The 26003-nt window shown below is 38.0% G+C and overlaps 1 protein-coding gene across 7 annotated transcripts in view; it reads left to right on the forward strand.

Annotated features, from left to right (window-relative positions):
- PLXDC2 (plexin domain containing 2) overlaps positions 1-26003 on the forward strand; it is a 430201-nt gene that overhangs the window by 326854 nt on the left and 77344 nt on the right. For all 7 annotated transcript variants that reach the window (XM_005214189.5, NM_001077928.1, XM_015473986.3 and 4 more), the window contains one exon: positions 23-104. In XM_005214189.5, coding sequence (XP_005214246.1) covers positions 23-104 — 82 coding nt within the window. The remainder of the gene's footprint in view (positions 1-22; positions 105-26003) is intronic.

The raw sequence follows: 26003 nt of genomic DNA on the forward strand, positions 1-26003 counted from the left end.
TCCATTCTCTCCTGTTTCCTAGCGTGTCTCCAATTCAATGGTTGCGGCCCCTGTGTATCCTCTCAGATTGGCTTCAACTGCAGTTGGTGTAGCAAACTTCAAAGGTAAAAGAGAATAATGCAAAACATTTAAAAACTTTGTGAAGACGTGTTGCTTGTACTCTTCCATTGAGTTTTGAATGTGTAAGGTGTGTTGACTGGGTATACATGAACAAATATACACGTGTTAAAAAAAAATACACCAAAATGCTCAGATGAGGGAATTGTCATATTTTTCTATGTTTGCTCAAAATGACTAGGAATCTTTGTAGTCCATACGATAATCATCTGACCTACTTCTAATCACGATGGGGCTTAAGATTGATGATGGTGATGGATGAATCTATAAATTGATGCTATTGGTTCATAGTCTTCAGAAATCATGATATGACATATCTTCACAGTAACAAGGATGTTTTATGTTTAATCACATGAACAGTCTTAGCAAATTCCTATAAATATGTCAGAGGTTACCAACCAGGATTAGAGGTCTAGTCGGAGGCTGAGGAATGTGATGACCCTAACTGATCTGTGCTACATAAATACAATGTGTGGTTTGGGCCTGGGTTGTAACTAACTGACTTCGAAACTTAAGCTGCATCACCTGCTGGTGTCAAAGAGGTTTACCAATTTTCATGAATGCAAAGAGGATTTTTCAGTCTGTAGGGTTTTTCAGAGACTGGATGATCATTTGTTGGAAATACAGAGTGAAGACATTTAAATGTCTTACTCAACCATTTTGTGCATCGGTTATGTCCCAAGTGCTGGGAGAGCAGCAGTGGGTCATATAGATCAACCCACTCCAGTATTCTTGTCCAGAAAATTCCATGGACAGAGGAAGAGGAGTCGGGCGGGCTACAGTCTATGAGGCCGCAAGAGTCAGACACGACTAAGTGACTCACTTCACTGCCCACCATGGAACTTCCAGTGTGTCTAAGAATAAGTCCCCTCTCACCTTCAGAGTTCATGAAAAATCTGCTTCTTGCTCCAGGAGGAGAACTGAGTCTTCAGGTTCCTACATGTTCCACCAGAGCTTTCTGTTTTATAAGAAGCCAGTGTCTTATCATCTTACTGCAGCCTTTGCTGTGATGATAGAGGCATGTTCAGGAAGACTTTAGAAGTTACTGAAGCTTAAAGAATAGAATTCCAATTCCTTGATAACAAGCTTTTGGTAACATGTGTAACTTGCTGACTTTAGGACAACCACTATAATATCATAGAGAGAGTAGTAGTATTTACTGTAACTGTTGCTTTATTTTCAATGTAACATGTTGTTCCAATAATTTCCTTTGTGCAATGAATTGCTAATAATGCAAAATCAAGTAGGCTAGTCATGTTCTTAAAAGTAGATTCTTGGCTGTCTCTCCAGAGTGGGAAGAACTGCTATAAAATTAAGGATTTATAATCCTTTAGATTCAGATATTGCTGACAATGCATACAAATTACATGCAGATCAGAAGTTAGTCAAAATCCATTTAGATGATGACCAAAATGAATCTAAAGATATGGCATTTTAATATGTATATTTAAGTAATACTGAACTAAAACATGAAAAATGCCCAGAAGAATGAAGTAGAAGGTTTTGATTTGAGGTGCAAACTTAATTCAAGTTCCAGTTTAGTGTTCACCAACTTTCCTTCATCTGAGTCTGTGTGAGGTGCCCAAACGCTGTGGTTCCTGGCATGGGTACATCTTTGCTCAGTTGTTCAATCCTGTCCTACTCTTTGCAATCCCATGGACTGTAGCCCCCCGCCAGACTCCTCTGTCCATGAGATTTCCCAGCCAAGAATACTGGAGTGGGTTGACATTTCCTTCTCCAAGGGGAGCTTCCCAACCCAAGGATCAAACCTTTATCTCCTGAGTTTTCTGCATTGGCAGGAGGATTCCTCACCATTGAGCCACCCGGGAAGCCTGTGGTTCCTGGCATTCTGTGCCAACCTCTATGTTTAGCATCTTGCTCAGGGCTTATGGACATTTGTCCCTTATTGGTCTCGTCTGCTAGGCTCTGAGTTTATTAAAAGTAAATTGTCTCCATATCTCCACAGCCTAAGGATGTACCTGCTACTGCAGAAACATGAATGAGTGAATGACTGATGGTTAGGTTCCAAATGACGGAATCTTGAGTTAGTTTGGGAATGAAACGTCTCACAGGATGAGGGATATTCAGTGCTGAAACCAGGAACATTGACAGAAAACCAGGATGAACTAGCCACCTCACCTAGAGAACTATTAGGACAATTCTCAACTGAAATAATGATATTATAAATGAAGGTTTGGGACACTAGTCTAGAAATCTACCTTCCACTAACCATTTCATTATTTTTTAAAACATTTTTGATGGAAATGTATGTTTAGGGTTCCAAGCAAGCAATTTTGACAATCAAAACGCATCAAGTGACAAACTTCTTTGTACTGTTAATGCTCCCATTTTATTGAGAAGTTTCTCTGACATATATCGTTCCAAGGAATTTCCAAAGATATTTAATTCACACAACATTTTTGTAGTTGAGGAAACTGAGGCTTCCAGGAGCTAAGTCACTCGTATATGATCTCAGAGCTCTTCAGTGATGAGTTTGAAACTCAATCTCTGTGACTTCTGGCCTTCTGGGGATTTTTGTTTGTTTGTTTGTTAATTGAAGGATAATTGCTTTACAGTGTTGCGTTGGCTCCGGCCTGCCATTTTGATATCTCACCTCTTCTGCCTCACACAGACCAGGCCACAGGTGTACTAAGCTACTTAATCTTAACCACTTCTTGATAAACAGTTGACATACTATGGGAAATGAATATTTCTGTAATTGAGGGTGCAAGAAAATTACATGGTTTTGAAGTTGACATGAAAAGAATGCAGAAGAGAATCAAGCAAAGCATGACTTTTATATATTACTGAAAGCATAGGGGTTTTTTAAGATTAATGGAAAAAGAAAGGTGATGATGCATATGAATGAGGAAGGAATTTGTCAAAGAAGAGTATTAAAGAAAACTTCAAGTTTTCTGCATGTTACCATTTGGTGTTTGGTTGCATACCAAACACTAGCTTAAAATCTTGGATTTATTTTTAATTCATCAGCAACTCAGTTATATACATATCAAGACCTGCTTAATTAATTTGTTTAACTATGGCTCATTGCACTTTTGTTCAACTTAATTTCCCCACTGCATTTTATTAATTTCTCCTTAGGCCTGTGAGCATCAAAACTTCACTTTTGCTGCCCAGTAGCATTTCCCTAGACTTTAGAGCTTTTGTTAACAAATTCAATAAAACAAGAAACATCTTATCCTAAGGAGCATGAAAATTGCCTCTCAGACTCTGTTCTTCCATGCTTCTTACCTTTCCCTTTGTGCTTTCTTATCCCTGAATGATAATCAGTTGGTGGCAATTACTGAATTCTCAAGTTGGCCTTCCTCTAAAAAGATAATTTTAATTGGTTTGTTTATTTCCTTTAACTCCCATTTTTCAACAAACCAAAACCAAGGCAAAATGTTTATAATGGCTAATCCAAGGTCTAAAGGAATTTGAGTTATAGGAACATTTAATGAGATTGATGATCAAAAATGTTTTCTCAGAGGAATTCCCCAGTGGTTAAAACTCAATGCTTTCTCTGCCTTGGGCCTGGGTTCAATCTCTGGTCTGGCAACTAAGATGCTGTAAGCCATTCAGTATGGCCCACTGAAAACATTTTCTTGGGATAGGTGGTCATTTTTTCTAGATAAGATTGTTTTTATTTCTTCACTGAAAGCTGAGAGGACCTGAATCAACCACTTTCACCCATACCTTTTATCTTCACTTATTCAACAAAAAAAAAATTTAGTATCTCATGTTTAAGTTACTATCCTAGATTGGGAAGTCAATAGTAACTGAGAGAAAATTACTTCTCTCATAGAGCTTAAATGTTTAGTAAGCAAGATAGAGTTTAAGCAAAGAGATATGCAGGAAATTAAGTTAGTAGTGGTGAGTGCTAGGCCAAAAGAAATAGGATATCAGAAGGTAAAATATAGCAAAACTGATAAGAATAACAGGAGTGTACATGTTGGTTTCATGCTAAGTAACCATTGTCTTTGTGAAGAGACCTTGGTTTCATCAGCCATCACCTTCCAAATGTTCAGTTTTTAACTGAAAATGTTGGGTTGGTCAAAAAGTTCGTTATAATTTTTCCATACGCTGTTATGGATGTTACAAACATTTTGACAAAGCCAGTATATTTTGGCTCTTAAAGTACTCATTTACTCATTCATTTACTTAAAAATGTATTGACTGCTTTCCACATTGATCTGAACAGCAACTGTTAGTCTAAGCACTGAGGTAGTTAGAAACCTAGTGATGCATCAATCAAGGCAAAGTTCTCATGGAGCTTAGAGTGTAGTGTCTTAAGCTAGAAAATGAATGAATTGATAATTAAATTAAAAAGTCAGTTGATGATGAGTGGTCTGTCAAGTTTAGAGAGCTGGTCCTTGTTCTGGACTGAGTGGCCAGGTAAGGCTTCTTGGGAAAAGGGACAGTTAAACTTAACTCTAAACAACTGCGAAAGATTGAGGGCAGGAGGAGGAGGGCACGGCAGAGGATGAGATGGTTAGACAGATCACAGACTCAATGGGCATGAATTTGAGCAAACTCCAGTAAATAGTGAAGGACAGAGGAGCTTGGTGGGCTGCAGACCATGGAGTCAGAAGAAGTCGGACATGATTTAGTGACTGAATAGCAACAAAACAGCTGGGAACCAGCTACACCAAAGTGAAAGGAAAGAGCATTTCAAAGGGAGACAAATTACTTTGTAATGGATTAGAAATGAAGGCAAAGAAAATGATATGAATCCAGGATACTTCCTAAATTTTTGTTTGACCAGTTTGATGGATGCTGGTGCTCACTTTTTGAGATAGGCAAGATGGCATACGAGATAGAGGCTAGGGTAGGGAGAAATATAGAGTTTGGTTGGGGTAAACTCTTCAGTAAATAAAGATTTTAAGTTTAAGGTGCCTGTCAGACTTCCAGGTAGAAATACTGGGTGGGTAGGGATATATGAGCCAAAAATTCCAGGAAAAGGTTATGGCTAGAAGCTCAGATTGGAGAGCTATTATCATATAGATAGCATTTAAATTCAGTGGACTGAATGAGATCAGCTGTGTAGAGAACATAAATTGAAAATAGAAGACATCCCAGGAACCAGCCTATGGCTTGGCATAATGAGGTATGATGCTGATTTTCCATTACATAAAATTATTTAAAGTATTTGTATGCATGTATGTTTGTTTAGACAGAGAATATCTCAGAGAAAATATCTAAACAACTGATAAATATATTTGTCTCCAGGGAAATGATCATGAACAGGGACAGGAGGAGAATGAGTATTGCTTTTCATTATATACTCTTTCCTGTGATTTGAATTTTGCCACATGAAGTTGATGAATAAAGGAGGAACCAACAAAGGGGGCATGAAAGAACATAAATTCTTTAAAAGGTAGAAATGCAATCTTAATCTTACTCATTTTCATGTCTCCTACAGCACCCAACACAGCACTGGACCTAATAAAGGATTCCAATACATACAGGCTGGACTGAACTGTGAGATAATTGAGGCCAGAAATTTCCACTTTACTGGGAATTGTAATTGCCCACTTTGGCCATTTCTCCCCATTGGCTTTGTCAGTGTCAACCACGTGGCTGTAGAAAGAATTATGGGGATGCCCAGCATAAAATGTTAACATCTATCATTAAGCACTCTGAACGCTGAGGAGTTAGTCTCTTGGTGCCTCATTTTAAAAGAATTTTCCACCTTATAATTACTTAGTTCCAGTCAAAGTCATAAGACTGGTACTGGTAAAAACTTGGTAATAAATGTTCTATGATTCCACCCATCAAAAGAATAAATAAAATAGGCAAACCTCTCCTAATGGATCTACAGAAGAATACTATAACATATTTACTTAAGAAAAAATATGAGATGAGGGAGAGATGTTTCTGAATAACTCTTCTCTATTTTTTTTACCTATTATTTCTACTTCATCTCCCTGAGCATCTTCTGGCACTGCCTGTTATTTTGCACTAAATGAATTGAGTTTCTTTTCAGTAACAAAAAGAGAAATAGGAAGAATCACATGTAATACATTTCAAAAATTTTGAAAATACATAAAGTCAGAAATATTGGCCAGTAATTCATTAACAATAGGAAATATATTATCAACCTAAATTAATTAAGGATATAAATGCATATCCGCTGGAGTAGGAAATGCAACCCACTCCAGTATTCTTGCCTGGGAAATCCCATGGACACCTGAGCCTCGTGGGCTATAGACCATGAAGTCCCAAAAGAGCCAGATATGGCTGAGAGACTAAACAACAACAGCAACAACAAATAAAAGCACATCTAATTTTTTAAAAGAAAATTCTTCTCATATTTTCATTGAGCTTACAGAAATTAAATTGCCTACATTTGGGAGAAAAAAGGGAGTTGGAGAGAACAAATTTAAACTGTGCAGCTGATCTCACCTTTCACCAGTCAGTAATCTTTTGCTTCTAAAAAACAGCACCAGGGTGACTTGAATGTATCTTTGTCCTTTGATCTTGGTCCTTTGTACCCCTTAACGCAGGCACCTTTGCTGCACTGAGTGGGACTCTAGTGTTTAAAGACACAGTGGGTATTTTTCATTATCATATGGTTCAAAGAAGCAAGCCAACAACTTCATCACCAAGAACCTCGCACTCCGTAGCCCATTTTGATATTGAAGGAAGAACAGAATGTCAGGCTCCTGAGAGGGCTGTAACTAAGGGAATTCCAAGCATATTTTGACTGAGTATGATTTTTACTTACTTACCCCCCTCAATATGTAGCCCTGAAGTAACATGCAACTCCACTATAATCCTTAGAGGGCCATGATTGAATGAATGAATGAAAGTTGCTCAATTGTGTCCAACTCTTTGTGACCCCATGAACTATAGAGTCCATGGAATTCTCCAGGCCAGAATACCAGAGTGGGTAGCCTTTTCCTTCTCCAGGGGATCTTCCCAACCCAGGGATTGAACCTAGGTATTCCACATTGCAGACGGATTCTTAACCAGCTGAGCCACAATGGAAGCCCTAGAAGGCCATACAAAGCCATAAAAAGTTGGTCTGATTTAATAGTAAGGCTTAATTTAATCCAAGGTTTTAAGATTGAAGGAGAGGATCAGGAACCTATGATTCTTGATTGACAAGCCATATACTCTGAAATTATGGTCAAGTCTGAAATTTGTAAAATTAAGATAGGTCAGTAGATTGAGTGTAATTTTACCTGTTCAAATGCACCTTTTATATCTTGGACAAAGCTCTAGTCTGTAACACTTTTGACATTATGGTCTAATAAATTCACATTGAAGCTACTTGTAAATTATTCATTTATATGATTTTTTTTCACATAAGGACACCTATTAACTTTCGTGATAAGGTGTGAAGTCCAGACCTAATAATCAAGTAGAAGCCATTAAGAAATCTAGAAGCCCTGATCCAAAATTAATTATATTAGACTTATTTCAGTGGATTGGGGTAGAATAAAGTTCTGTTTGAAAATGTACCTAGTTTCAGATGGAGATTTGGAACTCACTGAGTTTTTAATTTTTTAAATAAATTTTATTGATGTGTGTTCCAATATACTGACTTTCAAGTTGAAATCTCTTCTATCTGCTTGAAAGAATTACTGATTAGTAATATTTTGATTGCCAAAAATGTTATTCTTTTCAGTATATAAATTGAATGTCAGATGTAGATACAAAATATGAAAGTTATTCATAACTATAGCAAAATCTACTTTTTCTTTGATAGAAGGTATCTCCTTACTTATGTACTTATGTCAGATACAAAAAAAATTATTTCATTGATAAAAAATTAATTGGAATGTTTTGTCACTTTGCCTACTTATGATCAGTTCAGTTCAGTAGCTCAGTCGTGTCTGACTCTTTGTGACCCCATGGACTGTAGCACACCAGGCCTCCCTGTCCGTCACCAACTCCTGGAGTTTACTCAAACTCATGTCCATTGAGTCAGTGATGCCATCCAACCACCTCATCCTCTGTCATCCCTCTCTCCTCCTTCAATCTTTCCCAGTATCAGGGTCTTTTCAAATGATCAGTTCTTTGCATCAAGTGGCCAAAGTATTGGAGTTTCAGCTTCAGCATCAGTCCTTCCAATGAATATTCAGGACTGATTTCCTTTAGGATGGACTTGTTTGATCTCCTTGCAGTCCAAGGGACTCTCAAGAGTCTTCTTCAACACCACAGTTCAAAAGCATGAATTCTTCAGCACTCAGCTTTCTTTATAGTCCAACTCTCACACCCATACATGACTACTGGAAAAATCATAGCTTTGACTAGATGGACCTTTGTCAGCAAACTAATGTCTCTGCTTTTTAATATGCTGTCTAGGTTGGTCATAACTTTTCTTCTAAGGAGCAAGCGTCTTTTAATTTCATGGCTACAGTCACCATCTGCAGTGATTTTGGAGCCCCCTAAAATAAAGTCTGTCACTGTTTCCACTCTTTCCGCAGCATTTTGCCATGAAGTGATGGGACCAGATGCCATAATCTTAGTTTTCTGAATGTTGAGTTTTAAGACAACTTTTTCACTCTCCTCTTTCACTTTCATCAAGAGGCTCTTTAGATCTTCACTTTCTGCCATAACGGTGGTGTCATCTGCATACCTAAAGTTATTGATATTTCTCCTGGCAATCTTGATTCCAGCTTGTGTTTCATCCAGTCCAATATTTCTCATGATGTACTCTGCATATAAGTTAAATAAGCAGGGTGACAATATACAGCCTTGACGTACTCCTTTCCCTATTTGGAACGAGTCTGTTGTTCCATGTCCAGTTCTAACTGTTCTTCCTGATAGACAAGAAAACAATTGCTGTCACTTCTAATTGAAGGCATCAAGGAAACATTAGGCTTTAATTATATACACTCAGCAACAGTGGATAAATTGCCCATAAATCTGAAACTGGTGACCATAGTAGCACAAATCTAAACTAAATGAAATTCTCTCTCTTTAGTGTATACTTATTAAGTGTATTGGACTTTCTGTGTCAGGGAGTACTAACCAGCCAAACCTCAAGTGGAGCCCTAAATGGAGGAAGTGCTCCTGAGTTATTCAAAAGGAATCAAAATTCCCAAAATTGAAACTAGAGAGGAAGCCACGTTTTGTTGTCTGAAGTAAATTCAGACTGGATGTCTGAACACCTAGAGCCACAGCCAAGAGTTAACTGACTAACCTTGGACAAATTAATGAAGCTCTTTGACTGTATATGCTAAAATGTGAAATCAATATGTCATCTAGATATGTTTGCTTCTTATGTTCTTTGCATCTGAATGACTGTAAGCTCAGTGGTTCTCACACAAGTACAGTGAAGAACTGCTAATAAAGCATTGAAACATATACATTACCATATGTAAAGTAGACAACTAGTAGGAAGTTTCTGTATAAAACAGGGAACTCAACCCAGTGCTCCATGAGAAGCCAGAGGGGTGGGATGGGGTGGGAGATGGAAGGGCAGTTCAACAGAGAGGGGACATATATATACTTACGACTGATTCACATTGTTGTATAGAAGAAACCAACACAAGATTGTAAAGCAATTATCTTCCAATTAAAAAAAGATGAGAATTGCTACCAAAGCTTGTTAAAATGCAAGTATCTCTGAAGCCCTCCAGGGGATTCATATTCAGTAAGTCCAGAGTGAAGCCCAAGGATTTAACTTTCTAACAGCCCTCCTCAGGGGATCCTGGGGTAATGGGAGACTGGTATAGTGGGAATGCTGCTCTTTCACATGTAGGCTAAGAATCCTGTAAACCTGCAGTGTGGAAACACTTGTTCTTAATTTCGAATAGAGAAATACTACGGAAAAAAAGTTCTGAAGGCAAAAATATTTGTTGTTAAAATCTATCAAGAGTTAACAAAAAATAGATCATAATAATAGAAAACAAGAAAATTTTGGCCAAGTATAGCATATGAGTGACTTCACTTTCACTTTTCACTTTCATGCGTTGGAGAAGGAAATGGCAACCCACTCCAGTGTTCTTGCCTGGAGAATCCCAGGGACGGGGGGCCTGATGGGCTGCCATCTATGGGGTCGCACAGAGTCAGACACAACTGAAGTGACTTAGCAGCAGCAGCAGCATATATAATAAATAAATAAGATTATTTTGGAACATTGTTGGCTAGTTAGAATTGTTGGAACATGTTTGATTTCTGAATTTTTAAATGAAATTTTAAATTACTGCTTCCAAAGTAGAAATTCACTGTTCTAAAAGAGCAAAGATACTTCTAGAAATACTATACATCCAAGATAATTGTTTTTGACATGCAGGACTTATAAGCAGTGAATTGAATTTTGAAATCATTTTAGTGTAAGTCCCTTTATAATCCTTCAAATTTAAATAAAGAATCTTAGTACATCTCTTAATTAGGTTATCTTGAAATATAGCATAAACAAAGTTGTCTTTTAAGAATACAGATTTAGAGTCTATTTTTATTTCCTTCTAAGCATTCCAAGGTCGGCTTGAATAGTGTACAGATTTTTGTGTGTGAATTAATTCTACTAGTATAATGAGGTGTGATGTCAGTGTATTCTGATATAGAGAGTACTTTTGGAAATGTACATGAAAAAAAATGAAAAAAAAGAAAATGTACATGAGATACTAGTAACAGAGTTCACCTTTGGAAAAACTGCCATGAATTGGAAATTGACATAAAAAGATAATATCATTTCATCAGATTCCCTTTTATAGAGTTTGAACTTACATATGTACATGTTACCTACACCAAATCAATCAATAAATATTAAAAGAAAGGAAATATATGTTAAAGTGTATTAAAATTTGGATACTCTTTCAGAAGATTCTAAAGTTAAAGAGCCTTTCAGGAACAGAAAATTATCAATGCTGAATGTATGGCCAATATTTCTTTCTCCAGAAGAGATGCATTGGATTTATTAGCCTTTTGGATATAAAATGCATTTAATTCTTTAAAAAAGAAATGTACTGAACTATGTATTTTATCTATCTATAATCTAAAGCTCTCTGTCTTTCATCTATCATATATTTTGCATTTTGGTCTTTGCCTCCTTTTTGCCACTGGCCATCTGCCAGTCTCTCTGGGTGGGTAACTGTGAATACAGATTGGAAACCAGATTTCTTTTTTCCAAAATCTAAAGCAACAGGTGCTTGAGCCAAGTCTCCTGGTAATGAAGTCCCACCTGAAATATCAAGGCATCTTTAAAGTTGTCTTTGATTTTCCAGTCAGTGAATGATGCTGTGTTTGCATTCCATCTGAGCACCATTTGGCAAACTAGAGATAAAATCTGTAGAATTATTTAGCATCATATCTGTTTATACTTGTTTTTTCAAGATTATCCAAGTGATTTTCAAGTTTTGCTTATGTGTTAGCCAACTGTGGTGGCTGCATTTTATTTGGTTATAATTTAGAAAACTAAACTTCAACAAATGCAATCTAACAAACATATATGGAGTAGCTAAAAAGGGATCATTCTAGTGCTAAATTACATATTCCATTCCCTTAGCTGGTTTGTACTAATGCAATAATGAATTCCCCTGGAAATAGTTAAAATTTGATTGTCCAAGAATGAAATTGAATTTTTCAATTAAAAAACAGTAGGTTCTAAATTATTATGAGGAAAAAAGATCCTTAAAGGACAAGGAAACCAACATTTAAAAGTAAAAACCAAAGTTTACAGTTGGCTTCCATGTTAAAAAAATAGAAATGACTATTGAGTATTAGGTGAACCTTAGATTAACAGTCTTATAATGAAAGGACATATTGTGGTAAGAAGAGAACATTTAATAAAAAGTCTGTTGGTTTAAATATTTGTTTTGCTGGAAATCTTATGTCAAGATGTATAAAAATGTTCAAAATACAATATATTCATATTCAAGTCAGCTCTTTCAACACTTACATAAGAAAATGATAAAAGTATTATTGGATAGTTTCTGAATTTTTGCTTTCTGCTAAAATCTTTCTCATGAAATTAAAAGACGCTTACTCCTTGGAATGAAAGTTATGACCAACCTGGACAGAATATTAAAAAGCAGAGAGATATTACTTTGTCAACAAAAGTCTGTCTAGTCAAGGCTATGGTTTTTCCAGTAGTCATGTATGGATGTGAGAGTTGGACTATAAAGAAAGCTGAGCACCAAAGAATTGATGCTTCTGAACTGTGGTGTTGGAGAAGACTCTTGAGAGTCCCTTGGACTGCAAGGAGACCCAACCAGTCCGTTCTAAAGGAGATCAGTCCTGGGTGTTTATTGGAAGGACTGATGTTGAAGCTGAAACTCCAATACTTTGGCCACCTGATGCAAAGAGCTGACTCATTTGAAAAGACCCTGATGCTGGGAAAGATTGAGAGCAGGAGGAGAAGGGGACAACAGAGGATGAGATGGCTGGATGGCTCACCGACTCAATGGACATGAGTTTGGGTAAACTCCAGGAGTTGGTGATGGACAGGGAGGCCTGGTGTGCTGCAGCTCATGGTGTTGCAAAGAGTTGGACATGACTGAGTGACTGAACTGCACTGAAAATCTTTCTCTGAGAAAAGCTGAAATATGATTATTTTATACTTCTTGATATGAACATACTACTTAAGACTTTTAAGAAATTTTCTAAATGCTAAAGAGTTTATTTTCTCTCAAGTCTTGAGTCAGAGATACAATGCAATTAACAATGCTGTTATTTCTTTAGCTCTACGAACATCTAAATAGTGTTCTTCCAGAGAGGTATCTTTCTATATGACTTTAAGGCAATCTGACCAAGCTAATAACACTTTATTAGGGAAAAACAAAGAAGATATTTCAGGATAAAAGTGATCTATTGGTTGAACAAAGACTGTGCTATGCTTAGTCACTCAGTCGTGTCTGACTCCTTGCCACTCCTTGGACTGCAGACAGCCAGGTTCCTGTGTCCATGGGATTCTCCAGGCAAGAATACTGGAGTGGGTTGCCTTGCCCTCCTCTAGGGGATCTTCCCAACCAAGGGAGAAAACCCAAGTCTCCTGTATTACAGGGAGATTCTTTACTCACTGAGCCACCAGGGAAGGTCAAGAATATTGATGTGGGTAGCCTATCCCTTCTCCAGGGGATTTTCCCTACCCAGGAATCGAACGGGGTTTCCTGCACTGCAGGCGGATCCTTTACCAGCTGAGCTACCAGGGAAGCCTGAACAAAGACTAGCATTCCAATTTTCCTTTTCTGGGTTATTATAAAATAGATCAGCAAATTCCGGATTAGTGACACTCATTTTTTTTTCTCCTTTCTAGAGAACCACTTTCTCCTTCATCCCAGATCTCAAATTTTCCCTTCAATGACAATTCATATTTTGAGGGGGGACTGTTCTTTCCATGTATCATGACCTTGTCTGCAACAGTTTCTAATGACAGGCTCTCGAAAAATTACACAGATATTATATTCCTAAAATAATGTCTTTCAGCCACCAGAGAAGACCTCTGTATTGAACTGTGCCCTGATCAGAATTCATCTCTTTCTCCTCTGCACTCTGCTAGCACACGGGTTTATTTCATCTTTGCCCAGATTTCCTGCTGCCACTAAATTGCATGAGCTTTAAAAGAAAAGACAAGGGAGTTGTTTTAAGAGGAAGAATGCCTTACCTTGGAGATGCTTAACATAATTATAGTACCTACCTTTTATTCTCTATTACCATGTGCTAGGCATCACAGGAAAGCCTTTACTTCCACTAATCTTCTAATTCTAAATTCATTATTTCATTCAGTCTTTGCAATCACATTAAGAGGTTTTTAAGATCCCTGTTTCATAGATTAAGTACATGAGAATTAGGAAGGTTGAGAAGCTTAGCCAAGGTCCTGACATTAGTAACCAGTGGAGCCAGGATTTAAAATAAAAATTTTTGAAAGATAGGTGGTTGGAGAGATGAAGAGAAAAATAAATAAGTATCTCCATTAGGCTTCTATGCCTACACTTAGTGTATGTGACTTTGCTAAGAACATTCACAAACTGGATGAGCAACCCAAAACAGAAGGCCTCCCCTTGCCCACTTAAAGGAGTTTATTATTAATAGCATATTTACACTAACCTCTATTCAAAACTTATCTGAATTATCTATTGTAAAAGATACATATAAAGTTTCCTTTAATAATTGAAGTTATATCCTTGCAAAGTGAGTAAATGGTAAGCTAGAGTCCTCATTTAAAAAAAAAATTAAAATTGGGAATTGCAGAAAGTAAAAATATCACATAGATGGGGAAAACTATTTGTAAATAATCTATTAAGATTGCATGCAGTAAAAATGGCATATGGACACTTTATTTCAGATAGGAGAGGTAGTCCTGTATCGTTTTTTGTCCGTGTCAAGTTTTCTACTCATATCAGAAGATGGAGTTAAAATGGGTCCATGCACTCAGTCTGTGAAAACAGAGAATAATCCTTGATGCCATCCATATTTTGGAGGAAGTGGTGCACAATGCTTCACAGATTTAAATTTGTGTATGCCAGCATAAACCTAGATTGTCTAAGATAAAGCGAATGTGGTAGGAGATAAATATACTAGAAAACCTGACAAAAAGATTTACCAAAATTGAGCACAGAATTCGTCTATTAGAAATGTCTGTGAAGTGTGAGGATTAGATTCATGCTCCAATTGCCATGTGCCCAGTTTTCTCAGTACAAGCCTGCATTAGCCCTATTATCCCAATACCCCATTTCTTTCTCTCTCCAACGTGTAGTGGTTCCCACTATACATTAATTATATGGTCACCCTACCTAACACCATTATGGAAATCTTTGCTCTTGTCTAAGTTTTAACTACATTTGCGTATTCAGGATCTAAGGCAAAGAGTAGAATTCCTAGGTTAAGTTCAGTTATTCTCCATAAAGGAATTCCTGTGACAGAGATCACAAGACCAGCTGCCTGAAATACTTACTAACTGAGCCTTTATAGGAAACCTTGCCAGAAAAATGGAGGACCTGTAACAGATATGTTGATTAAGAAGAAGAAAAGCAAAACATGTATTCCAAATACATTATTTCGAAAGAAGATTTTGACTGCTTTTGAGAGGTTTAATGAAGTAAACAGTGACACTGGGATGAACAAGGTGGTTGTAATAATTATCGCCTAAGGAAACAGCAGACAGTAAATGAAGGACAAGGTCAAATGAATATCTTGGTGTTTGAACATGAATAATAAAGAATTCATTTTGAGAATGTTGAATTGATGGGTCTTCTGAACTATTAGCATGAAGATTCAGGTCTAGATAAATATTCACCATATGCTTCTATAGCTTTCACTATGAATAATTTTTTGATCTGTGTTGAAGGACTGCTCTGGAATACCAAGTCAGTTTCATTAAAAGAAAACTTGAAGAAAAAAAGCTACACATCCCAAAATGCTTCTGTTAACATAAGGTGACACTAACTGTATTTTATGAAGCAGAAAATTGCTTTACATCCAAATTCTTAAAATCCTTCTTTTTGCTGTCTTTAACAAGACATAGAACATTTGTACACATGAGCTGCATAAAACTCTAATACAATTAGCATTTAGTAATTTGATATTTTATATGCCTGACAAATCTGATATACAATAAAGCAAGGAAATAAGGAAGCAGAACACTTTTTTATAACCAGAATCATTCGTTAAAGTGGAATGAATTTACTAATACATTGTTCATAATCTACATAAGGACCCGGACTTGCTATAGGCTTAGAAACAGACCATTCCAGGTGAGTCCACAGATTCATATGAAGAGAGAATAATAAAAATTTAAATAATAAAATTTAAAAAGAAAACAAAGGTTTATATATATGAAAAATCACTACAAAATTATACATATTATTTTTTTAAGCACTGGTATTACAATCTAGACTTCAAGAGGCAAATTGAACTCAAATGTAGATAGGTAGGTAGGTAGATAGAAAGAGATATATTTTAAAATATTTAAACATGCGGTTTTTAAGTAATGAGGAACTCTTGTTTAACGTTGCAGCAAACTCTATAAATCTTAGAAGTTTTTCCATCAAAATCAATTTACTTCTTCTTGGAATAATCCTATTAGCATTGCCTTTCTTTGGGATTGGAATGAAAACTGACCTTTTCCAGTCCTGTGGCCACTGCTGAGTGTTCCAAATTTGCTGGCATTGAGTGCAGCACTTTCACAGCATCATCTCTCAGGATTTGAAATAGCTCCACTGGAATTCCATCACTTCCACTAGCTTTGTTCATAGTGATGCTTTCTAAGGCCCACTTGACTTCACATTCTAGGATGTCTGGCTCTAGGTCAGTGATCACACCATTGTGATTATCTGCGTCGTGAAGATCTTTTTTGTACAGTTCTGTGTATTCTTGCCACCTCTTCTTAATATCTTCTGCTTCTGTTAGGTCCATACCATTTCTGTCCTTTATCGAGCCCATCTTTGCATGAAATGTTCCCTTGGTATCTCTAATTTTCTTGAAGAGATCTCTAGTCTTTCCCATTCTGTTGTTTTCCTCTATTTCTTTGCATTGATCACTGAGGAAGGCTTTCTTATCTCTCCTTGCTATTCTTTGGAACTCTGTATACAGATGTTTATATCTTACCTTTTCTCCTTTGCTTTTCGCTTCTCTTCCTTTCTCAGCTATGTGTAAGGCCTCCTCAGACAGCCATTTTGCCTTTTTGCATTTCTTTTCCATGGGGATGGTCTTGATCCCAGTCTCCTGTACAATGTCATGAACCTCCATCCATAGTTCATCAGGCACTCTATCTATCAGATCTAATCCCTTGAATCTATTTCTCACTTCTACTGTATAATCATAAGGGATTTGATTTAGGTCATACCTGAATTGGTCTAGTGGTTTTCCCACTTTCTTCAATTTAAGTCTGAATTTGGCAATAAGGAGTTCATGATCTGAGCCACAGTCAGCTCCCGGTCTTGTTTTTGCTGACTGTATAGAGAGCTTCTCCATCTTTGGCTGCAAAGAATATAATAAATCTGATTTCAGTGTTGACCATCTGGTGATGTCCATGTGTAGAGTCTTCTCTTGTGTTGTTGGAAGAGGGTGTTTGCTATGACCAATGCATTCTCTTGGAAAAACTCTATTAGCCTTTGCCCTGCTTCATTCCATACTCCAAGGCCAAATTTGCCTGTTACTAGAACTGGAATAATCACTCTTAAGACTTTAGAAGAAAAAGCTGAGTTTAGCATGAGCTAAAGATATGCCTGGGGAAATAGGTTCCTTGAGCAAAATAAGTTGATGAAATGGAGCAATGACTGTTTTCAAGTTTGAATGATTAATGTAAATAAATATGGATACCTGAAATGCAGTACTTGGATAAAATCTCAAAAACAAGGGAATGATCTCTGTTTGTTTCCAAGGCAAACCATTCCATATTACAGTAATTCAAGTCTATGCCCCAACCAGTAATGCTGAAGAAGCTGAAGTTTAACATTTCTATGAAGACCTAGAAGACCTTCTAGAACTAACACCCAAAAAAGATGTCCTTTTCAAGTAGGGGACTGGAAAGTAAAAGTAGGAAGTCAAGAAATACCTGGAGTAACAGGCAGATTTGGCCTTGGAGTACAGAATGAAGCAGGGCAAAGGCTAATAGAGCTTTGCCAGAACACACTGGTCATAGCAAACATCCTCTTCCAACAACACAAGAGAAGACTCTACACATGGACATCACCAGACGGTCAATACCAAAAATCAAATTGATTATATTCTTTGCAGCTGAAGATGGAGAAGCTCTGTACAGTCAGCAAAAACAAGACCAGGAGCTGACTGTGGCTCAGATCATGAACTCCTTATTGCCAAATTCAGACTTAAATTGAAGAAAGTAGAGAAAACCACTAGACCATTCAGGTACGGCCTAAATCAAATCCCTTATGATTATACAGTGGAAGTGAGAAATAGATTCAAGGGATTCAATCTGATAGAGTGCCTGATGAACTATGGACAGAGGTTCATGACATTGTACAGGAGGCAGTTATCAAGACCATCCCCAAGAAAAAGAAATGCAAAAATGCAAAATGGCTGTCTGAGGAGGCCTTACAAGTAGCTGTGAAAGAAAAGAAGTGAAAGGCAAAGGAGAAAAGGAAAGATATACCCATTTGAATGCAGAGATCCAAAGACTAGCAAGAAGAGATAACAAAGCCTTCCTCAGTGACAATGCAAAGACATAGAGGAAAGCAATAGAATGGGAAAGACTAAAGATTTCTTCAAGAAAATTACAGATACCAAGGGAACATTTCATACAAAGATGGGCACAATAAAGGACAGAAATGGTATGGATCTAACAGAAGCAGAAGATATTAGAAGAGGTGGTAAGAATACACAGAAGAACTATACAAAAAAGATCTTCATGACCCAGATAATCACAATGGTGTGATCACTCACCTAGAGCCAGACATCCTGGAATGCCAAGTCAAGTGGGCCTTTGGAAGCATCACTATGAACAAAGCTGGTGAAGGTGATGGAATTCCAGTTGAGCTCTTTCAAATCCTAAAAGATTTTGATGCTGTGCAAGTGCTGCACTCGTATGCTAGCAAATTTGGAAAACTCAGCAGTTTCTACATGACTGGAAAATGTCAGTTTTCATTCCAATCCCAAAGAAAGGTAATACCAAGAATGTTCAAATTACTACACAATTGCACTCATCTCACATGCTAGTTAAGTAATGCTCAAAATTCTGCAAGCCAGGCTTCAATAGTACGTGAGCTCTGAACTTCCATATGTTCACTAGATTTAGAAAAGGCAGAGGGACCAGAGATCAAATTGCCAACATCCATTGGATCATCAAAAAAGCAAGAGAGTTCCAGATAACACTTCTGCTTTATTGATTATGCCAAAGCCTTTGACTGTGTGGATCACAACAAACTGTGGAAAATTCTTCAAGAGATGGGAATACCAGACCACCTGACCTGCTTCCTGAGAAATCTGTATGCAGGTCAGGAAGAAACAGTTAGAACTGGACATAGAGCAACAGACTGGTTCCAAATTAGGAAAGGAGTACATCAAGGCTATATATTGTCACCCTGCTTATTTAACTTATATGCAGAGTACATCATGAGAAATGCTAGGCTGGAGGAAGCACAAGCTGGAATCAAGATTGCTGGGAGAAATATCAACAACCTCAGATACGCCGATTATACAACCCTTATGGCAGAAAGCAAAGAAGAACTAAGGGCCTCTTGATGAAAGTGGAAGAGGAGAGTGAAAAAGTTGGCTTAAAGCTCAACATTCAGAAAACTAAGATCATGGCATCTGGTCCCATCATTTCATGGTAAAACGATGGGATGTGGAAACAGTGGAAACAGTGACAGACTTTATTTTAGGGGGCTCCAAAATCACTGCAGATGGTGACTGCAGCCATGAAATTAAAAGATGCTTCTCCTTGGAAGAAAAGTTAACCGATCTAGACAGCATATTAAAAAGCAGAGACATTACTTTGCCAACGAAGGTCCATCTAGTCAAAGCTATGGTTTTTCCAGTAGTCATGTATGGATGTGAGAGTTGGACTATAAAGAGAGCTGAGCACCAAAGAATTGATGCTTCTGAACTGTGGTGTTGGAGAAGACTCTTGAGAGTCCCTTGGACTGCAAGGAGATCCAACCAGTCCATCCTAAAGGAAATCAGTCCTAAATATTCATTGGAAGGACTGATGCTGAAGCTGAAGCTCTAATACTTTGGCCACCTGATGTGAAGAACTGACTCATTGGAAAAGACCCTAATGCTGGGAAAGATTGAAGGCAGTAGGAGAAGGGGATGACAGAGGATGAGATGATTGGATGGCATCACCAACTCAATGGGCATGAGTCTGAGTAGACTCCAGGAGTTGGTGATGGACAGGGAGGCCTGGCTTGCTGCAGTCCATGGAGTCTCAAAGAGTCAGACGCAACTGAGCAACTGAACTGACTGACTGACCACATGTATATAAGAGATGTTCTAATTTTTCTGGAGAAGGAAATGACAACCCACTCCAGTATTCTTGCCTGGAGAATCCCATGGATAGAGGAGCTTGGCAGGCTACAGTCCATGCGGTCGCAAAGAGTCGATCCAGCTGAGCAACTGAAAGTTACAGTTACTCAGGATCTTAGAAAAATTATCTCACAAATGTAATATCTCTGAAGGATATAGAAGTGCACAATCAAAAATCATTAAGCAAATATTTTTTAAAAGACACGGTTCTGCTCATCATTGTAAGATTCACTCATGCATTATCTCTGGCATTAAAATGCCTTAAGTTGCTTCTCCTACAGATATACAGAGAGAAAAAGAGAAAAAGTTGCTTCTCTTCTTGGAGTTCCATGTCAGTGTTATATTATCATATTTTAAATAAGCTCATTGTACTTGTCTAAAAGATTTAATTACATTGTAAAATATAATGATAATAAGCCTAGATTAATTAATGGGATATACAAATGACTTAATAAAATGGTTTTCAAAATTCTTCATCTTAAGCAGGAAAAACATTTTTGAAAAATGAAACCTCAAATACAAATTGGTTAAAATTAGAACTTGAAAATCCATGATGAATGCAAGTTGTCCTAGTTAAAAATACTAACTTAACTGGTTCACTAGTTCTTTCTACAGATGATTTGCCAGGACCCAAATGTACTGTGATTTGATAGAAACACTTCCATAAAGATACCGCCTGTGATGCAGGAGACTTGGGTTCGATCCCTGGGTTGGGGAGATCCCCTGGAGTAGGGCATGGCAACCCACTCCAGTATTCTTGCCTGGAGAATCCCCATGGACAGATGGGCCTGGCAGGCTACAGTCCATAGGGTCTCAAAGAATCAGAGGTGACTGGGTGACTAAGCACACACACACACACATACACACACACACCTCTTAAGGAAGGGGTGGGGAAGAGGAGAAAGAAACTGATTTGTCTGGGTAGTTTAATGGTAGCTCTTCCTGGAGCTGCTGCTGCTGCTGCTAAGTCGCTTCAGTTGTGTCTGACTGTGTGCAACCCCACAGAAGGCAGCCCACCAGGCTCCTATGTCCACGGGATTCTCCAGGCAAGAACAGTGGAGTGGGTTGCCATGTCCTCTCCCTTCCTGGAGAGATGATGATAAATGTCTCTTTTATTCCTTATAGCCCTTTCCTAAATGGTAAATGAAGGTAAAGAAAAGTTCATGCTATGGATTCTCTGAGAAACTAGAAGTACCATCTTTATCTGTTTCTCTATAAATCTCAGCTTTCCAAATAAAATTCTGAAACTTTTCATAGTAAAGAATAAATACATAAATTAGAATACAGACATTTCCTTGATGAGATAATCATCTCCTCAAAGGAATTTCTGGTTTCTTACCCAAGCCCAGCACTGCTATCTTGGCAGAACAGAGGTGAGTTGACGCATGCCTCACTGATGTTCCTGAAGAAGATGGACAGCTCTGAAAGACGGGGAGTCATTCATTTGAGCACCATGAATAAAACCTTATTGGCAAATGGATAGTATCTTACAGAGGTATGGCACACCTATATCCACAAAACATTATGCTCCTTTTCCTGAGCCAACATCAAAGGAAAAGTCACTGCTCTTTCTGTCCACCTCTGTGAATTTGAAAGTGCCCTTCAAGTATAATATTTGGTAAGAAGTCAAGAAATTCTAAGAAAGGGTGTCAAAAGTCAGAATCCTGAAATGGCCAGAAATTTTGTTTATCGCAGGGTGTTTGCTTCAATGACTAACAGCCACAAGGAGGAATCTTCTTTTTTTTTTCTTTCCCTGAGAATTCAACTCTCATTTCTGTTCTATCAACACAGCAAAGCTGAATGCTGGCAAGGAATTTTTAGATCCTGGAAGAATTTATCAAAAAGAGAAGATTTCTTCTGTTCTTTGTTTTATATCCCTAACTTTTATGGCTGAAGACGCTGGATCAGTACTTGAAGATTATTTTATAGATTTTCAGTTAGGTTACAATGTCTTTTTTTTTCCAACAAGTACTTTTCAACCTGTGCTAAGTGCTATGGGTGGTAAGAAAGCATAAAATAACATATTTATTGAGCACTTACTGTGTCAAATGCCAGAAGAGTGCTTCATCTATATTATCTCATTTATCCTCACCCAGTGAATGTATATTTTACAGTCTCCAGTTTACAGAAACTGAATCTCCAGTAATAGCTCACCATAGATCCCACCCAATAATCTCTATAATAACTTGGAGATGGATCGTAATCAATCAATGGCAGAGTCGAGAACTGAACCTAATTTTATGTATACAGTTCTGAAGCTCATGCTCTTTCCACTAAATAAGTCAGTCACAAGTTTTTGCAAGAGTCAAATGGGGATAAATGTAAGGAATACTGCCAGATTTGCATAAGAATTACATAACTGACAGTTATTAAACACATGTCAACTACTACATGCTCAGATGACGTCAATAACCTCTACTTCCTTCCTTTTCTTTTCCCATTGTACCCGTAGTATATTAGGCAATGTTGTTTTTTTCCTGTCAATGACCCAGTAGCATGTTGAAATTATTAATCAAGTTAGTTATTACTTTAAGTTTAGAGACTCCATTGCTCTTAGTGCCTGAATTCAGAAGGGGAGTTGAGTGTTTAAGGAGAATTCTCTTTTCTAATGTGACACAATGTGCTGTGCTCCCCAGATTCTTGAGAATGTGCTAGAATGCTGCTCATATTAAAGACTGCAAAAGTTGCACATTTAGTTAGGTGGAAAAAGGACATTGCTTTTAAAATGGAATGCTCACTTTATACACATATTCTAAAAGCTGCAAAAATGATTAATTTTGTTCTTAGAAATAATTATTAATAAATAGTCTTCGTTTTTCTAAAATAAAAGCTACCTGACATCTTATTCATGTATTTATAATTTGAAAAAACAAAATGAACTGTCTGCTTATGTAACTGTAATAGTCTACCGTCAGTTACCATACCTCAGCCTCCAATTAGTCCATGTCTTCTTTGAAGAGTTGCAGTGTTACTAAAGGAGTTGCAATCTTTCATAATGAAAAAGCCAAATTGTTAAAATGTGTTTTCAGTCAGATTTTGGCAAATTGCAAAAGGCATATTTAAGGTCAGTCAATGAAGAAATATTATACTTGAAGTTGGGATAACAAGTTTGTTTTTAAATGTTAACAGCCTTTAGTAGAAAGGCTAATGGCAGAAAATGAAGAGAAACTAAAAAGCCTCTTGGAGGTGAAAGGAGAGTGAAAAAAACTGGCTTAAAATTCAACATTTAAAAAACGAAGATCATGGTATACAGTCTCATCACTTCATGGCAAGTAGAGGGGGAAAAGTGGAAACAGTGACAGATTTTATTTTCCTGGGCTCCAAAATCACTGTAGATGATGACTGCAGCCATGAAATTAAAAGATGCTTGCTCCTTGGAAGAAAAGCTATGACAAACCTAGACAGTATGTTAAAAAGCAGAGACATTACTTTGCCAACAAAAATCCATATAGTCAAAGCTTTGGTTTTTCTAGTAGTCATGTATGGATGTGAGAGTTAGACCACAAAGAAGGATGAGAACTGAAGAATTGATGAGTTCTGAAGAACAGATGCTTTCAGATCATGGTGTTGGAGAAGACTCTTGAGTGTCCCTTAGAGTGCATGGAGACCAAACCAGTCAATCCTAAAGAAAATCAACCCTGAATATTCATTGGAAGGACTGGTACTGAAGCTGAAGCTCCAGTACTTTGGCCACCTGATGTGAAGAGCTGACTCACTGGAAAAGACCCTGATGCTGGGAAATATTGAAGGCAGGAAGAGAAGGGGATAACAGAGGATGAGATGGTTGGATGGCATCACCGACTCAATGGACATGAGTTTGGGCAAGCTCTGGGAGATGGTGAAGGACAGGGAAGCCTGGTGTGCTGCAGTCCATGGAGTCTCAAAGAGTCGGACATGACTGAGCCTTTGTATTCATCTCTAATTGGGTAACTTTTATCAGATAGTACATGTTCTGTTCTCAAGCTGGGTGCTGTAATTTTTTAAATTTATTTTTAACTGGAAGATAATTTTTTTATAATATTGTGTTGGCTTTTTCCATACAACAGTGTGAATCAGCCATAAGTATACATGTGTTCCCTCCCTCTTGAACTCCCCCCCACCCCAACCCCATCCCCCCTCCCAGGCTGTCACAAAGCACCTCACTGAGCTCCCTGTATTATATAGCAACTTCCACTAGCTATCTGTTTTACATACGGTAATGTATATGTTTCCGTGCTACTCTCAATCCTCCCCACCCTCTCTTTCCACACTGTCCACAAGGCTGTTCTCTGCATGTGCATCACTGTTCCTGCCCTAAAAATAGGCACCATGTAATCTAGCCAGCATATTCAAAAGCAGAGATATTACTTTGCCAACAAAGGTCCGTCTAGTCAAGGCTATGGTTTTTCCAGTAGTCATATATGGATGTGAGAGTTGGACTGTGAAGAAAGCTGAGCGCCGAAGAATTGATGCTTTTGAACTGTGGTGTTGGAGAAGACTCTTGAGAGTCCCTTGGATTGCAAGGAGATCCATCCAACCAGTCCATTCTGAAGGAGATCAGTCCTGGGTGTTCATTGGAAGGACTGATGCTGAGGCTGAAACTCCAGTACTTTGGCCACCTCATGTGAGGAATTGACTCATTGGAAAAGACCCTGATGCTGGAAGGGATTGGGGGCAGGAAGAGAAGGGAACGACAGAGGATGAGATGGCTGGATGGAGTCACCGACTCCATGCACATGAGTTTGGGTGAACTCCAGGAGTTGGTGATGGACAGGGAGGCCTGGTGTGCTGCAATTCATAGGGTCACAAAGAGTCAGACACGACTGAGTGACTGAACTGAACTGAACTGAACTGAATCTTGATTCAAATTGCATCTGGGAGAAGGAAAATCCTTCACCAAAGAACCCTTCCCAGAGCACAGCCTGGGTTCAATCCAAAGAAGAGATGGGTCAGATGGAAGGAGAAAGGGGACTGCAATGAAACAGAAGGCAAGCAAACTAGAGATGTTAGAGATTAGAGGGAAATGATTTGGAAAAGAGCTGGTAGAAAGCAAATGGAAATGCTGAGTCTTTGTTGTTGTTTGAGTCTCAGTTTTCTCTATGCCCCACCAGCTACCCTCTTCTGGAAACCTTAGAGTAGATTATTTCTTAAGCAGACTATATGACTCAGTGAACAGAAATGTCTGGTTTAGTTTGGTGATGCATACAAATCCCAGTGTTTCAAAAAGAGGAATGTGTGCAATTTTTGTCATCTCAGTAGTGTATGATTTCCAGCCTGCTCAAAAACTTTACCCACTTTTCTCTGAACATTTAACCCTAAGATACACCTTGGATTCTAGCTGATTTTAGTCATTGTAGTATTGAAGTTGTTAGCTTTTCAGCTTTCCAACATCATAACAAATATTATTTTATATCTCTGTCGAGGGTTGTTCTGAATCTCAGCAGTTCGGTACTTCTTCTGAAGTTTGCTATGTGTACCTTGTTTTTGCCACTTAATCAAGCTGTGCATTGACTTCTTATTTTACTTTGCATTCGTAGAAGAAAGATGCGAAGCAGGAAGCAGTTAATGATTTGACTATTTTGCTGAAACTTCACTTTCTTGGGTTCTAACTTTGCCTCTTCAAACTGAACAGTACAATCTTGATTAGAAGTAGTCAGAGTGGCCATTTTATCTCATTTCTAATTTTAGGAGAAAAACATTCAGTCTTTCATCATTAGGTACGATGTTGTTGTTGTTGTTAAGTCACTTCAGTCGTGTACGACTCTGTGTGACCCCATAGACGGCAGCCCACCAGGCTCCCCCGTCCCTGGGATTCTCCAGGCAAGAACACTGGAGTGGGTTGCCATTTCCTTCTCCAATGCATGAAAGTGAAAAGTGAAAGTGAAGTCGCTCAGTCGTATCTGACTCCGTGCGACCCTATGGACTGCAGCATACCAGGCTCCTCCGTCCAAGGGGTTTTCCAGGAGGAGTACTGGAGTGGGGTGCCATTGCTTTATCCGATGTTAGCTATAGATTATTCATAGAGCTCT

The sequence above is a fragment of the Bos taurus genome, chromosome 13, assembly GCF_002263795.3.
Source record: "Bos taurus isolate L1 Dominette 01449 registration number 42190680 breed Hereford chromosome 13, ARS-UCD2.0, whole genome shotgun sequence".
NCBI lineage: Eukaryota > Metazoa > Chordata > Mammalia > Artiodactyla > Bovidae > Bos > Bos taurus.